The sequence below is a fragment of the Prorops nasuta genome, unplaced genomic scaffold (genome assembly GCF_024137725.1).
Source record: "Prorops nasuta isolate Cenicafe-Biocafe unplaced genomic scaffold, Cenicafe_Pnas_1.2 PNAS00023, whole genome shotgun sequence".
Lineage (NCBI taxonomy): Eukaryota > Metazoa > Arthropoda > Insecta > Hymenoptera > Bethylidae > Prorops > Prorops nasuta.
This window is the reverse complement of record NW_027116820.1, coordinates 1,259,723-1,272,608: the sequence shown is the minus strand read 5'-3', so window position 1 is coordinate 1,272,608 and position 12,886 is coordinate 1,259,723. Positions and strand designations below refer to the sequence as shown.

At 33.0% G+C, this 12,886-nt stretch overlaps 1 protein-coding gene across 6 annotated transcripts in view; it reads right to left on the bottom strand.

Annotated features, from left to right (window-relative positions):
- Positions 1-282: 282 nt before the first annotated feature.
- Lpin (phosphatidate phosphatase LPIN) overlaps positions 283-12,886 on the bottom strand; it is a 290,109-nt gene continuing 277,505 nt past the window's right edge. For all 6 annotated transcript variants that reach the window (XM_066740441.1, XM_066740440.1, XM_066740444.1 and 3 more), the window contains exon 12: positions 283-934. In XM_066740441.1, the coding sequence (XP_066596538.1) occupies positions 784-934 (151 nt within the window). In that variant the 3' untranslated portion in view covers positions 283-783. The remainder of the gene's footprint in view (positions 935-12,886) is intronic.

The window sequence follows — 12,886 nt, the reverse complement described above, 5'->3', positions numbered from 1 at the left end:
AATTTTGTAATGATCAATGCAAAAGAAACGCGGGTTTCCCTTCACTTCTGGAAAAATCGTCGCCATTTTTTTATCTTACGATGAAATTTAAAAACTGAAGTTCCAATGATAGGGACGTTATCACAAATTAAGAAAAATTAATCAATTTTTTCATTCAGATATTTGAAAGGGGTGAAATCACCGGCGCCAGAGGAACAAGGTTTTATTGCCATTGGTTTAAGAGGATGTAAATTAATAAATTGCTAATTACTAAATCATTATTAAAACAATTGCTTCTTAATCTTCAAATTTTATCTTTTCAAGGAAATAAAGTTTGGTTTATTATATGGAACAGTTTCTGAAAACAATACTATTGAAAATAATCATTTTTAGAGGTGTTCACATTAGGGTACCCCCTTAAAGTAGTATTAATTATCAACTTGTTAATTCAGTTTTATCACAAATTATATGGAATATGTCTTTAAACTGAAATTGCCTATTAAATATCTAACCTTATATACATTTTTCTTTATAAATAAGAAACTTTCGGAATATTTTTCACTTAAAGCATTAAGTGTTTACTAAATATTAAAATAGTTATTTATTATTATTTAAACATTGAAAAAACATTTATGATGTATTTAAAACTAATGTGTCTAGACAATTGTATTTACTAATTTTCACTATTTCGCTTTGAAATATCGTACAAAATAAATAAACAAATTACGAATTTTGATTTACACAATAAATTATACTAAATAAAATATAATATAGTACTACTATCTGTAAGAATTAAAGTTACAATTAAGTAATTTTAAATGTTGCAAAATTACATTCAACTTTTGGTAACTCAACGATAGGCTCGCGCCAATATACAAAATTGCTGAACTCATCAGCTGCATCTTCTCTCCAGGCAGGAAATAAGTGATCCACTATAAAACTCATGTTTGAGTACCTGTATACATACAAAAAAGAACACATTAATATTTATAGGATTTAAGATATTTTTATAAGTTTGTTTGAACAAACAATGATTATATTATCAAAATAATAGGAGCTAAGCCTCTGCATTGTATTTAATATATGTAATATCACCACAAAATGACACATATAAAAAGGAAGCACATAGTATCTTGTGAAATAAAAATATGTAGCCCCTTTCAATTCAGATTAAATTATATTTATTTTAAGGGAAGACGTATACCTACATTATAAAATGAGATTTTAATTAAAATATAGATTTTTAAAGACAATATTATTTGAAAATTTATATATTTCATCCAAACGATACCTCTATCAGGATTCGAAAGCTGTTGCCAAAAGTGAAACCGGTCATCAAATAAGATTGCTTTTGATAATTACAATTATATGTAGATGAAGCTATTCTGCAATGTAGATATCAACCTTGTTCTTCTTTAAGAGAAAACCGTATATCGAAATTACAGAACAGTTTCGCTTGAAATCTTAGTTTTCAAACTATAACGCTATTTGAAAATTGATTTCAATTTTTGCAACGACTTTTTAATAAGATAAAGCAATTTTCATTCAAGAATAAAAATATATATTGCCTGGAAAACCATTATTATATTATAGAAATAAAGACGAAACTGCAAAATCAGGCTATTTTATTGAAAAGAGGATCCTTCTAGAAATTTATAAAATCGATAAAACTTCAACTCATCTTCAAATAAGGCCAAACTTTGAAAATTAATACGATTTATATAATGACATATGGTAGTAGTAAAATAGGATATCAAAAGCTATTATATCGTCCACCGACGGAATGACACTTCTGATACAGTCATAAGTACAACAGAGACAGCGACGGAGAGAGTACAAACAAAAATTGATCAGGTACTTAATTTAGTGTGTAAAAAACCTAGAAAATGGCACTGAATGACGTGGAAGCAGACCGACGCGAGAAAATGAATTTTACCGTTTTCACATAAATTCTTGAGCACATCAATAGATAAGGTAATGCCTCGTCGGGAAGTACAAATCGCCGAGCGCTACCATGTAGCTTATACTGCAAGTTTAGTAGTCCCAATTTTCAAATTGATTTATTTTAGTGAATGATCCATTATAATGATATAAGTAAAGATTCTCTTAACATGGTTTTGAAAAAGCTTTCATTTGAGACAATGAGCATCAAAAATGGTTCATGCAATCCAGAGATTTCATTTTGCTTTGAAAAAAGTCATATGCGAAAATTGAATATCTCTTATAGTTAAAAACATACGCGTGTTTTGTACCTATGCGCTGGGGTGTTTTAAGCGGTAAACCTTATATACAGGGTTTAACAGCAATAATGTTTTTAATTTTAACCACATATTCTTAAGCATAACCTGTATCAAAAAGTCCTATACTATAAGATCCGGAAAAACATCATTGCTGAGATAAATCAATTTTAAACCGATAAATTATGGTTTTGATTCAACGGAAAAATGACTTTACTTTCAATTTCGTTGACAGTTCCCCTTCAAAAAACAAAAGAAGTTGTACATTTCCGCCGATCCGTATTGTCGTACACACATATACACACACGCACGCAACTACGCCGATTATTAATAAACCTCCTAATGTCTCACATTCCTGATCCTGGTGCTAATGAAATTCATTTTCTGCTTATTTTTAAAAGGATCCTCGATAGCACGCATTTAGTTGAATAATCTGGGGAATAATACGTGACGTTTTTCGTAGATTAATTTTCAAGTCTTTTTATCTTTTTGGTGACGTGACATATGGTCTGCTTTAAGGTAGTTAAGAAATAAGTATTATATTAATAGTACATTGTATTACAAGGGCCGAAAGTTGACGATTGCAAACGAGTGCAATCGGCAATTTCTGGCCCGAGTAATACACGATATTTTTTATTACTAGTGTATGAAAAGATGTTGGCCTAACAAATTATGTAACATAATTAATAATAATTTAACTGAAAGATTAAACGAACATAAGGCTAGGAAAGGAATAGGAAGTAGGATAGGGGGGGTCAAGGGGGCGAAGCCTCCTGCGAGAGTACGGGGGCGGAGCCCCCGTATGAAAGCACGACGATTTAATGTAGTAAAATTTAAACATTTTATTTATAATTATGTTTGTTCAATTACATTTCTGTAAATAAAGCGATTGATTAAACATAATTAACAATATAACATAGGTTTTCATTTAAATATTATGAAGCAGTTAGTAGAATTATTAATTACAATAGATATCGGACTTTGTCTTTTGTAGCTTCTACAGTGTAATTGCTTACGGTGGTATTAGAACTACTGGATGCTGCATTTTGAAAGCTGGAAATCTTATCTTCACTTGGTTTTAACTGCATATCATTTTCTTGATTAGTCTGTAAGTTGACTGCTGGAGTAAAGAGCTGACTTATTTTTGTTGTTGTTATTAACCGACTCCTCTATATAACCTGCAGCCACGCTTTCCGACCTCCAACCACCATGCCTTTTAATAATAGTTATATTTGCTCTTGCGTCTGCAAGCATGCTGGCAGATGTCCTTCTGAAGGAATGTCCTTTGTAACTGCTAGGATCACTCAATTCCAGGAAACTGAAAATATTATATATATATATATAAATGGATGATCATTTTAGATATTTGTAATTAGTTATAGTTTAAACTACTAACCTTGCTATTTGTTTTGGCATCCCTGCTATTTTATTTTTACCAATTGGTTGTTTCGTATAAACTCCACGTTGATAATTGATGAAAAACCTGTTGGTAGTTATATTTTTTGGCCGAAGATCAATATATTTTTTAACAATTCCATAAAATTTTTCGTCGATTACAAAAGTTCTTGGTTTGTTGTTTTTAGTAATAGGAATCATAACGACAAACAATTTATTATTTTCTTCGATGTCATTAATTGTTACATTACCTAGTTCATGACTTCTACAAGTTCCGCAAACACGAAATATTAATGTTACCTACATGAAAAATATTAACAATAATTTTTTTGAGATGCATAAAAATGTATATCATTCTATAAAACTACCTTTATGGATAAATAATTCATATCAGGGGCTGTATTCAAAAATGTTTCCACGTCTTGTGGTGATAAAACCTTGGATTTCTTATAATTATGGTCCTTCGCTTGCTTCTTTAAATAAATTATCAGCTTGTGATAAGTGCTTATATTGATATTAAGATTTAATGATATAGTACTTCTTAACATAGAGTAAACTGACCATAAGGTAGATGCTTTGTATTTCTCTCCCAGCTTAGTAAAATAGACCAATAACACGTTCTCAGAGATAATTTTTATATTTTCTAATTCTTACCACACCAGAAACTTTTCATGTTCGACATTATATCTATCACCACTTTTTTCTGGAAGTAAATTTTTAGAAATAATCGTTACAATAGTTTTTATATTTTCGATTGCCTTTTTTTCACTCATTTCTGTAGATTTTACTGTTTTTACTTATAGTTATCGTCAGTAAACAAATCTGTGTGGTTATGGCAACAAGATTCTTTTACGTTCTTCTATTTTTTTATTACTTTCATTTTTTTCAATATATATATATATATATATATGCTATTTTGATTTCAACCCTAGGGTTGAAAGCAACTTTTCGTTCCATTTTAAACTCCCTAGAGTTGAAAATGAAACAAAACGCTACTACGCATATGCGAGTAACAGTAGCATGAAAACAGTCACTTTCGACCCCGAAAACTAAGCTGAAAACAGACACTTTTCATACACGTGTAATAAAAAAATGCTTTTATAAGAAATTATATTTTTTTCTGTTTTTGAAAATCTTACTATTTTATCAGATAGAACAATTTGCTACATCATTGGAAGAGTAAAATGACTTGAAAATAGATTCTCAAGTAAGGCCATAGTAGTCTTCTCTAGAAATTTAAATCTAAGTGGAGAATTTGAAGAATCCCTTTAAGAATAAATAAGCCTTTTTTCATGTTATGAAGGGACCAACCACAAAATTAAAAATAATTTTTTGTTAATGCTGTAAATTATTATTCATAGTCTTTGTACGCTCTTAGGTACGAGAAGATTTCAGAGATAAGTTAGTAAATGCTTATACTTTTCTCTTCACTTTATTACAATTTGTTTGGTGAATTGTAAAATATTTATTTTGGTGGTCATATCATGTTCTAGTGACCTTAAACTAGAATCTGGTCTAGCAATTGGCTAGTTTTATTGGCAAGTCCATTTAGGCAGACATTATGGAAAAGGCAAAAACTATGGAGATTCTATGGCATAAAGAAAAAATTATTCCGAAATTTGTGTCTTGTCCTTTCATAAAATGAAAAAAAGGCTTATTTATTCTTAAAAAGAGCCCTTAAGCTCTCCAAGCTCTCCACTTAAGTCGAAATTTCCGGAGAAGACTATGGCCTTATGTGAAAGTCTATTTTTAAGTCATTTTTCTCTTCCAATGTTATTGCAATTTGTTCCAACTGATAAAAAATAAGATTTTCAAAAACAGAAAACATAAAATTTCTTATAATAGCACTTTTAATATAATACTTATTTCTTGACTACCTTAAAACAGTTCATATTCTGCGTCACCAAAAAGATAAATCAACTTGAAAATTAATCTAGGAATAACGCCGTATTATTCTCCAGATTTTTCATTCAAATGAGTGCTATCGAGGATCATTTTAAAAATAGGCAGAAAATGAATTTCATCAGCGCCAGGATCAGTAATTTAAAACATTAGGAGGTAATATTAATAATCGGCGTAGATGCATGCGTGTACGACAATACGGATCGGCGAAGAAGTACAAATTTCTTTTGTTTTTTGAAGGGGAACTGTCAACGAAAGTGAAAGTAAAGTAATTTTTCCGTTGAATCAAAGCCCCGATTTATCGGTTTAAAATAGATTTATCTTAGCAATGATGCTTTTCCGGACCTTATAGTATAGGACTTTTCGACTTAGTTTAGACCCAAGAATATGTGGCTAAAATTAAAAGCATCATTGCTGATACACCCTGTATATAATATACAGGGTATAACATTGAGGTAGGTCAATAATTTAAAGGGTTATTACGGAGGTCATTTATACCAACATTTGTTAATGAATGTAGGGTGGCTGAGCCCTGAATGAATTTCTACTAGCGTTTAAAAAAAAATTATGGTAAAAAAATGATACGTCAAATTAAGGCGTTTTCGATACTTACGAGCAACTTTAGATTAATTTCCTTCTTAGAACAAAAATACCTGGAGGGCAAACAATTTGAATATTTTTCTAAACTTATAATTAATGTTGTGTGTGTGTGTAGTGACCAGGCAAACGAAATACAGTGGTGTAACACTTTAGTGTAGTGTGTTAAGATTGCGCAAGTGACACCGGGCCTATGAAGATATTCTTGTTTCAAGAAGGAAATGAATCTAAAGTTGCTCGTAAGTATTGAGAACGTCTTAATTTGACATATCATTTTCTAACATAATTTTTTTTTAAACACTGGTAGAAACTCATGTAGGGCTCAGCGACCCTATATTCATTAACAAAAGTTGGTATAAATGACCTCCCCAATAACCCTTTAAATTATTGACCTAGCTCAATGTTACACCTTGTATATATTGGGTATTCCTTGTGAAAAAGGCCACCTCCCCCTGCCCATTTCAATTTTTGAGATAAAATAGTTTTCAATATATAAACATTTTCGTTGAAATGTCTATTTTTTAATGCCGTATGGCGTTGTTGAACTTTCAAAATGGCTGACCCAGAAATGAAGCTGAAATAGAGAGATGCGTAATTTTGTTTTAATATTATGTAATAACTTTTGCATTTGGATTACGAAATGCCTCTAGATAAGCAATTTTATGTTGCTATACCTGCCGAATCTAAATCCATTGCAAAAAGTAAACTAGCATGTCGAAATTGATTTAAAAATTTTTTTTTATTCATTTTTTCTTGAAAACTAAAGGTTTAAATAAAAATTGCAGTAGAATAAAAACTTCTTAGAATTTTTGGATAATACTCTTAATTTTTTAAAGAATTTTTGGGGACTTTTTTTGAAAGCTTTGATTTTGCGATTTTGAAAAAATCCAAAATTTTCTCTAAAAATTTTGACAATATTCTTTATTAAATTCTAAGACATTTTTATTCTACTGCAATTTTTATTTAAACCTTTAGTTTTCAAGAAAAAATTAATAACAAAAAAATTTTTTTTAATCAATTTTGACATACTATCTCACTTTTTGCAATGAATTTAGATTCGGCTGGTAAAGAAACATAAAATAGCTTATCTAGAGGCATTTCGTAATCCAGATGCAAAAGTTATTACTTAGTATTAAAAAAAATTACGGATCCCTCTATTTCACCTTCGATTCTGGGTCAGCCGTTTTGAAAGTTCAACAACGCCATACGGCATTAAAAAATAGACATTTCAACGAAAATTTTCATATGTTGAAAAGTATTTTATCTCAAAAATTGAAATAGGCAGGGTGGGTATCCGATTTGGCTAAGAATGCCCCATATATATATTGCCCATAAAAGTATCTATTTGTAAATAGAATGTAGTCAGTAACTGAGTGTTATAAAATTCACTCTTCGATATGTTAAATATGAATTTAGATGTATGGATTGACATGCTATATCGAGGATAAGTTTACGATAAGAATTAAGATTCAGAACTTAAATCGGTAATTTTAGAAATCTTGTCAATTTTGAGGATTTGGTTATATTTTAATTTGTGTCCGAAATTTTTAGCATATTGTTGTCTGAAGTTGCGTCATGCTACAATTATTTTCTATTTGATCCATCCCCTCTACCCATGCCGTTTTGGGATTGAGCTTAGCCGAAGTAGCCAGTTCATTGAGTTTCCTGGATATACATAAATTTGTAAAAATTTAGTAATATTTCAAGTTATATTTGATGAGTTTGTTTATTGAATTAGCTTCAATATAGTTTTGATAAGGAATTTGTTGGTGGAATTAGCTTCAGAATAAATTTTTGAAATGAGTCATTTATGTTTGATGTAACGAAATTCCCCGTTACGTATACGAGATACCGAATAAAGAATATAAAAGCTACCGAACAGTGGATATTATTAATCCCTACGTTACCGACTCGTGAGATGGGCTCACGAGTGGATTATAGATAACGTCAAGGATAGACCCCGTTGACAGGCAGAGGCCCGGATGAAAAGACCGGCGCTCCAGTAAACGATGTCCAGGTTGTCCTGAAAAGTAAGGCAGGGCCAGGCCAAACAACCCAGGCAACCTGACATAAGGAGAAGCGGCCTCGGGGAGTCCTAAAAAGAATGACCGTGTCTATAAGTCCCTACGAGGAGGGGAGATAGAACATCGAGTCTGGCTTGAACGCTGGTTACGCGCGTCAAGCAGGCTGCGCGAATGTCGTGCGCAGACTGCCATAGCAGGCAGTCGGAACGCGACCATGGGACTGTGCTGATGTGTCCGTGCGTGTTGGTGAGCGCGTGACGCGGCACTCAGCAGCCATGGGTCGGTTCGCGTACGTGAGGCGTGTGCTATACGCCAGCCTGCACGTACGTCACGACTGGATACCGGCCAATGCATAGTGGGTTGTGCAGGGACGTAGTTAGCCCGTTGGAATGTGTCCCAGTGCCCTCCGTAATCCCATAGGCTTGCGCTATGGCTGGACGGGCCGCGAACATTGCCTCCGTGGTGGTCCGCTCCTGGCAAATTCTGTGCTTGAAAATGATACCGCATGTTCCCGCACTCCTCACCACCACCTAAGTGTGGGTGGTGACAGTGTTGCCAGAAAGTAGACCGTCGGTCTACAGAATTTCCCCCTCCACTTACCACCACAGATGCAGGCTCGTTTGCGTGAGCCATCCCCGCTTCTACCGCTGCTCGATGGTCACGAACACAAGTAGAAGCGTCCGTACATGTGTTGACTGACTTCGCTCGCTCTCGCCTATCCTCGGATTAAAGAGAGAGCGGAGATACTTTCTCGGACCTCTCTGTCTTTCTCGCTGTTAGCGTCTAGCAGAAGTTCGAGGTAAAATCTTTCCGCTTCGCTTTGCCGAAAATCTACGAATATTTTATGTTATTTACATTTGCAGCCTAATGCCTTTATACATGTTTTTCAGCATATTTATTTGTAAGCATTGACTTATTATAGTCAATAATAAATTAAGGAAATGCCCATGTGATATGTAGTAATTACTTTAAATACAATTTCATCTTTATATTTCGCTTACTTCCGTAAAATATTCATTTCTTTAATTTATTATTGATTTTTGTAAGTCAACGGCTATTAAAAAAAAAATTTAATCTTAAAAAAAAAAAGAAAAGTACCGAGCAGGAACCGGACCCGGACCCACGAATCGCCACGCGGTTACCTTACCGGCTAGACCACGAAGCTTCTTCGGTGCACCGTAAGCAGAAAGTCTTCTTAAGGTCTAGAAATCTTCTTTTGAACCGTATAAATAAACGAGCAACCGACAGCTTTATTCATTATTATTCTGTCATAATGGTACAAAAATTAAAGAATAATTATATATTGAATAGTTTTCAAAAGCTGTTCCAATAGCCAAGGACGGAAACTACGAGCGTTGATTATATTTATCTTCGTTCTTGGCTATTGGAACAGCTTTTGAAAACTATTCAATATATAATTATTCTTTAGTTTTTGTACCATTATGACAGAATAATAATGAATAAAGCTGTCGGTTGCTCGTTTATTTGTACGCTTCAAAAGAAAATTTCAAGTCTTTAAGAAGACTTTTTGTTTACGGTGCACCGAAGAAGCTTTATGGTCTAGGCGATAAGGTAACCACGTGGCGATTCGTGGGTCCGGGTTCGGTTCCTGCTCCGTACTTTTCTTTTTTTTCTAAGATTAAATTTTTTTTTTAATGGCCGTTGACTTACAAAAATCAATAATAAATTAAAGAAATGCATATTTTACGGAAGTAAGCGAAATTTAAAGATGAAATTGTATTTAAAGTAATTACTACATATCACATGCGCATTTCCTTAATTTATTATTAACTATAATAAGTCAATGCTTATAAATAAATATGCTGAAAAACATGTATAAAGGAATTAGGCTGCAAATGTAAATAACATAAAATATTCATAGATTTTCGGCAAAGCGAAGCGGAAAGATTTTGCCTCGAACTTCTGCTAGACGCTAACAGCGAGAAAGACAGAGAGGTCCGAGAAAGTATCTCCGCTCTCTCTTTAATCCGAGGATAGGCTAGAGCGAGCGAAGTCAGTCGACACATGTACGGACGCTTCTTCTTGTGTTCGTGATCATCGAGCAGCGGTAGAAGCGGGGATGGCTCACGCAAACGAGCCCGCATCTGTGGTGGTAAGTGGAGGGGGAAATTCTGTAGACCGACGGTCTACTTTCTGGCAACACTGGGTGATGAGGGATAGATGTATATCCTCAGCAGGTTGGTCTGCGAGGCTCGGGCTTCCGCAAGGAACCCTCCCCTCTCTCCACGACCTAGCATACTGAGCGACACTGGCTATCGCTCCGTCCAAATTCATGGCCGCAGGGCCGTATAAGATGCATAGAAAATGGAGTCGAAAGACTCAAATGATAACGTAAGGTTATTGGCCACCCAACTGACCAACTGGGGCCCTGATACCGATAGATAAGGACGGGCGAAGATAATGGGAAAACCCGTAGTGTGAGTGGCCCCTCACACTAACGGGAATAACGTTACATTGAATATTTAGCTTTATTATTTTTATGTCGAGTTGTTTTGAATTTAGTTTGGTGATTTTCTAAAGTTCTTGTGTTCTGTGGTCATCTATTTTCTCTCTTCTCTTTTCTTGACTTTCCCTGTACTTGTGAATATGGTCAGTGCGGTGTCGCCTCATTCAACAAAACCGGGATTATTGGTACCGAAGATTTACCTAAATTTCTGCTGGTAGCGCTCTACTCTCCTACTATCCTTTGTTTTCCTGCCAGTAGCATTTTCCATTTTCCGAGTCACAGATACAAACGGAGGAAAGGAACTGGATTTTGGACATTGTTTGTGAGAATTGTTATCGATTTCTAGGGATCCTTTTGTGCTGTTGTAGCCGATATAATTCTTTTAGTGTCGCTGTGGCCAGGAGAACTAGTTCAAATTTATATTAAAATTGTGAAATTTATAATTACTAAAAGAAATTATTGTATCGTCAACAGTTGTTTTATAAGAAGTACATTATAGAGAGTTTTGTGAAATTACTTGTATTAATTTTTGGCGGTCTGACGATCTGGCGCCCAACATTTTGAGTTTGTTTTGTATAGAGTCAAGATCTTAACCAATGCCCAAGGTAACGATAGATTTGTGAGATTGTATCGAGAGTTAAACTATTGAAATATTTGTTAATTTAAGTTGGTGAATAAAGTTAAAAATTTTGTAATTTTTTAAATTATTTTTTTTTGTTGAATTTTGTAAGTCACCCCATAAAAATACCACGTTACAACACACACACCAATCAATAACTAGCGATAACTCATAAGTAGCCAACTTCAGTATGAGACATACTCGGAAGAAGAAAATGGAAAAAAAGTAAGTATGTTGTCAAAATTCGGGGCTACGGCTCTTATATCTTTGGAATGGTTCGATCGATTTTCACGTTTAAAGATTTATTTGAAAGATCATTGAATGCATAAAACATTAGAACTTAAGTGAAACTTCTAAATTAATAATGCGACGAAAGATATTGATATGGAAATTGAATTACCAAAACTTGCTGTATATACTAGTATAGCGTCTCGACTGCAGTCCAATGTACTTGCCGTCGAGACACTACCGTTTCTATTGATAAGGAAAAATATAGAAATGAGATTTTTTTTAAGTTCATGAATATGTCTGTGCATTGTTTTTTGTTTAAAAAAAAGAAGGTTGTTTTTGCAGTTTCGAGCAGAGAATACGTTTTTTTGGTTAATGGTTGTCTTTTTTTTGCGAAAATAGTCTTGTGAAATAAAAAGCATTTAATTAAAAAGATATAAATCAAGATTATTAAAAACATTCATTCTTAATCTAACAATATATATTATAATATTATTAATATGCTAATAAAATTTTATTACTTATAAATTAATATTTCGATATTTTATACAATTTTATAAAGCACATGCCAAGTAACTAGTGTTTCGGAAGATATCTTTTCCTTTTAAATGAAATTTGAAATATTTATTTACTGAAGAATGTGTAATTGCATTTTATTTATTTATCTATGTTTTAAACATTTGCTATATTGATCAAGTCTATTACTTGTCGATTTTTTCCAGTTCCATTTCAACCGTTTTTGTTATTAAAGATTAGTTAAATTACTTGCTATCTATTTCTTACACGTATGTGTTTTTTCGTAGGTAGATTTTTCTCCTAAAATGCATACTTATTGAGATATTCCTGGAAAATCGATCCTCTTTCGTTTATACACATTATATTGACATGTTTATATAGAGTAATTATTCTTAGTTCGCTGTAATTCCTCATTCTATTTCTCTTAAATAAATAAAATACAGTAATTGTATAGCAAACTAAAAATAATTACTCATAAATATGTCAATATAATGCTGATAAACGATGAAGTGGATCGATTTTTAGAAATATCTCAATAAGTGTGCATTCTAGGAGAAACATGTATACAATCTTTTTTATGTAGAATTTAAATATTCAGAGCAAAACTTTTATGCATCTTTTCATAGAATCGCATATTTAATTAATTGTATGCGGAAACTGTAAAATTCATGAAAAAATATATTTGAGCGCAATGAGGCACGTGTTTCCATCATTTGTCAGGCCACAGATTTCAATCACTGTTATAGTTTTTCATAAAATATTAGTGTTTTTTAAGAATCCGTCAAAAACAATTTTTTTAATGACCACCCTGTTATATAGAGTGTATCACTTGAAATGACCTAGCTCGAGATCAGGCTGAAAGCGAGTGAGTGGGGAAAACATTGGTGGCGATGGAGAGTGAGGATAGCGCTGAGACAAGACT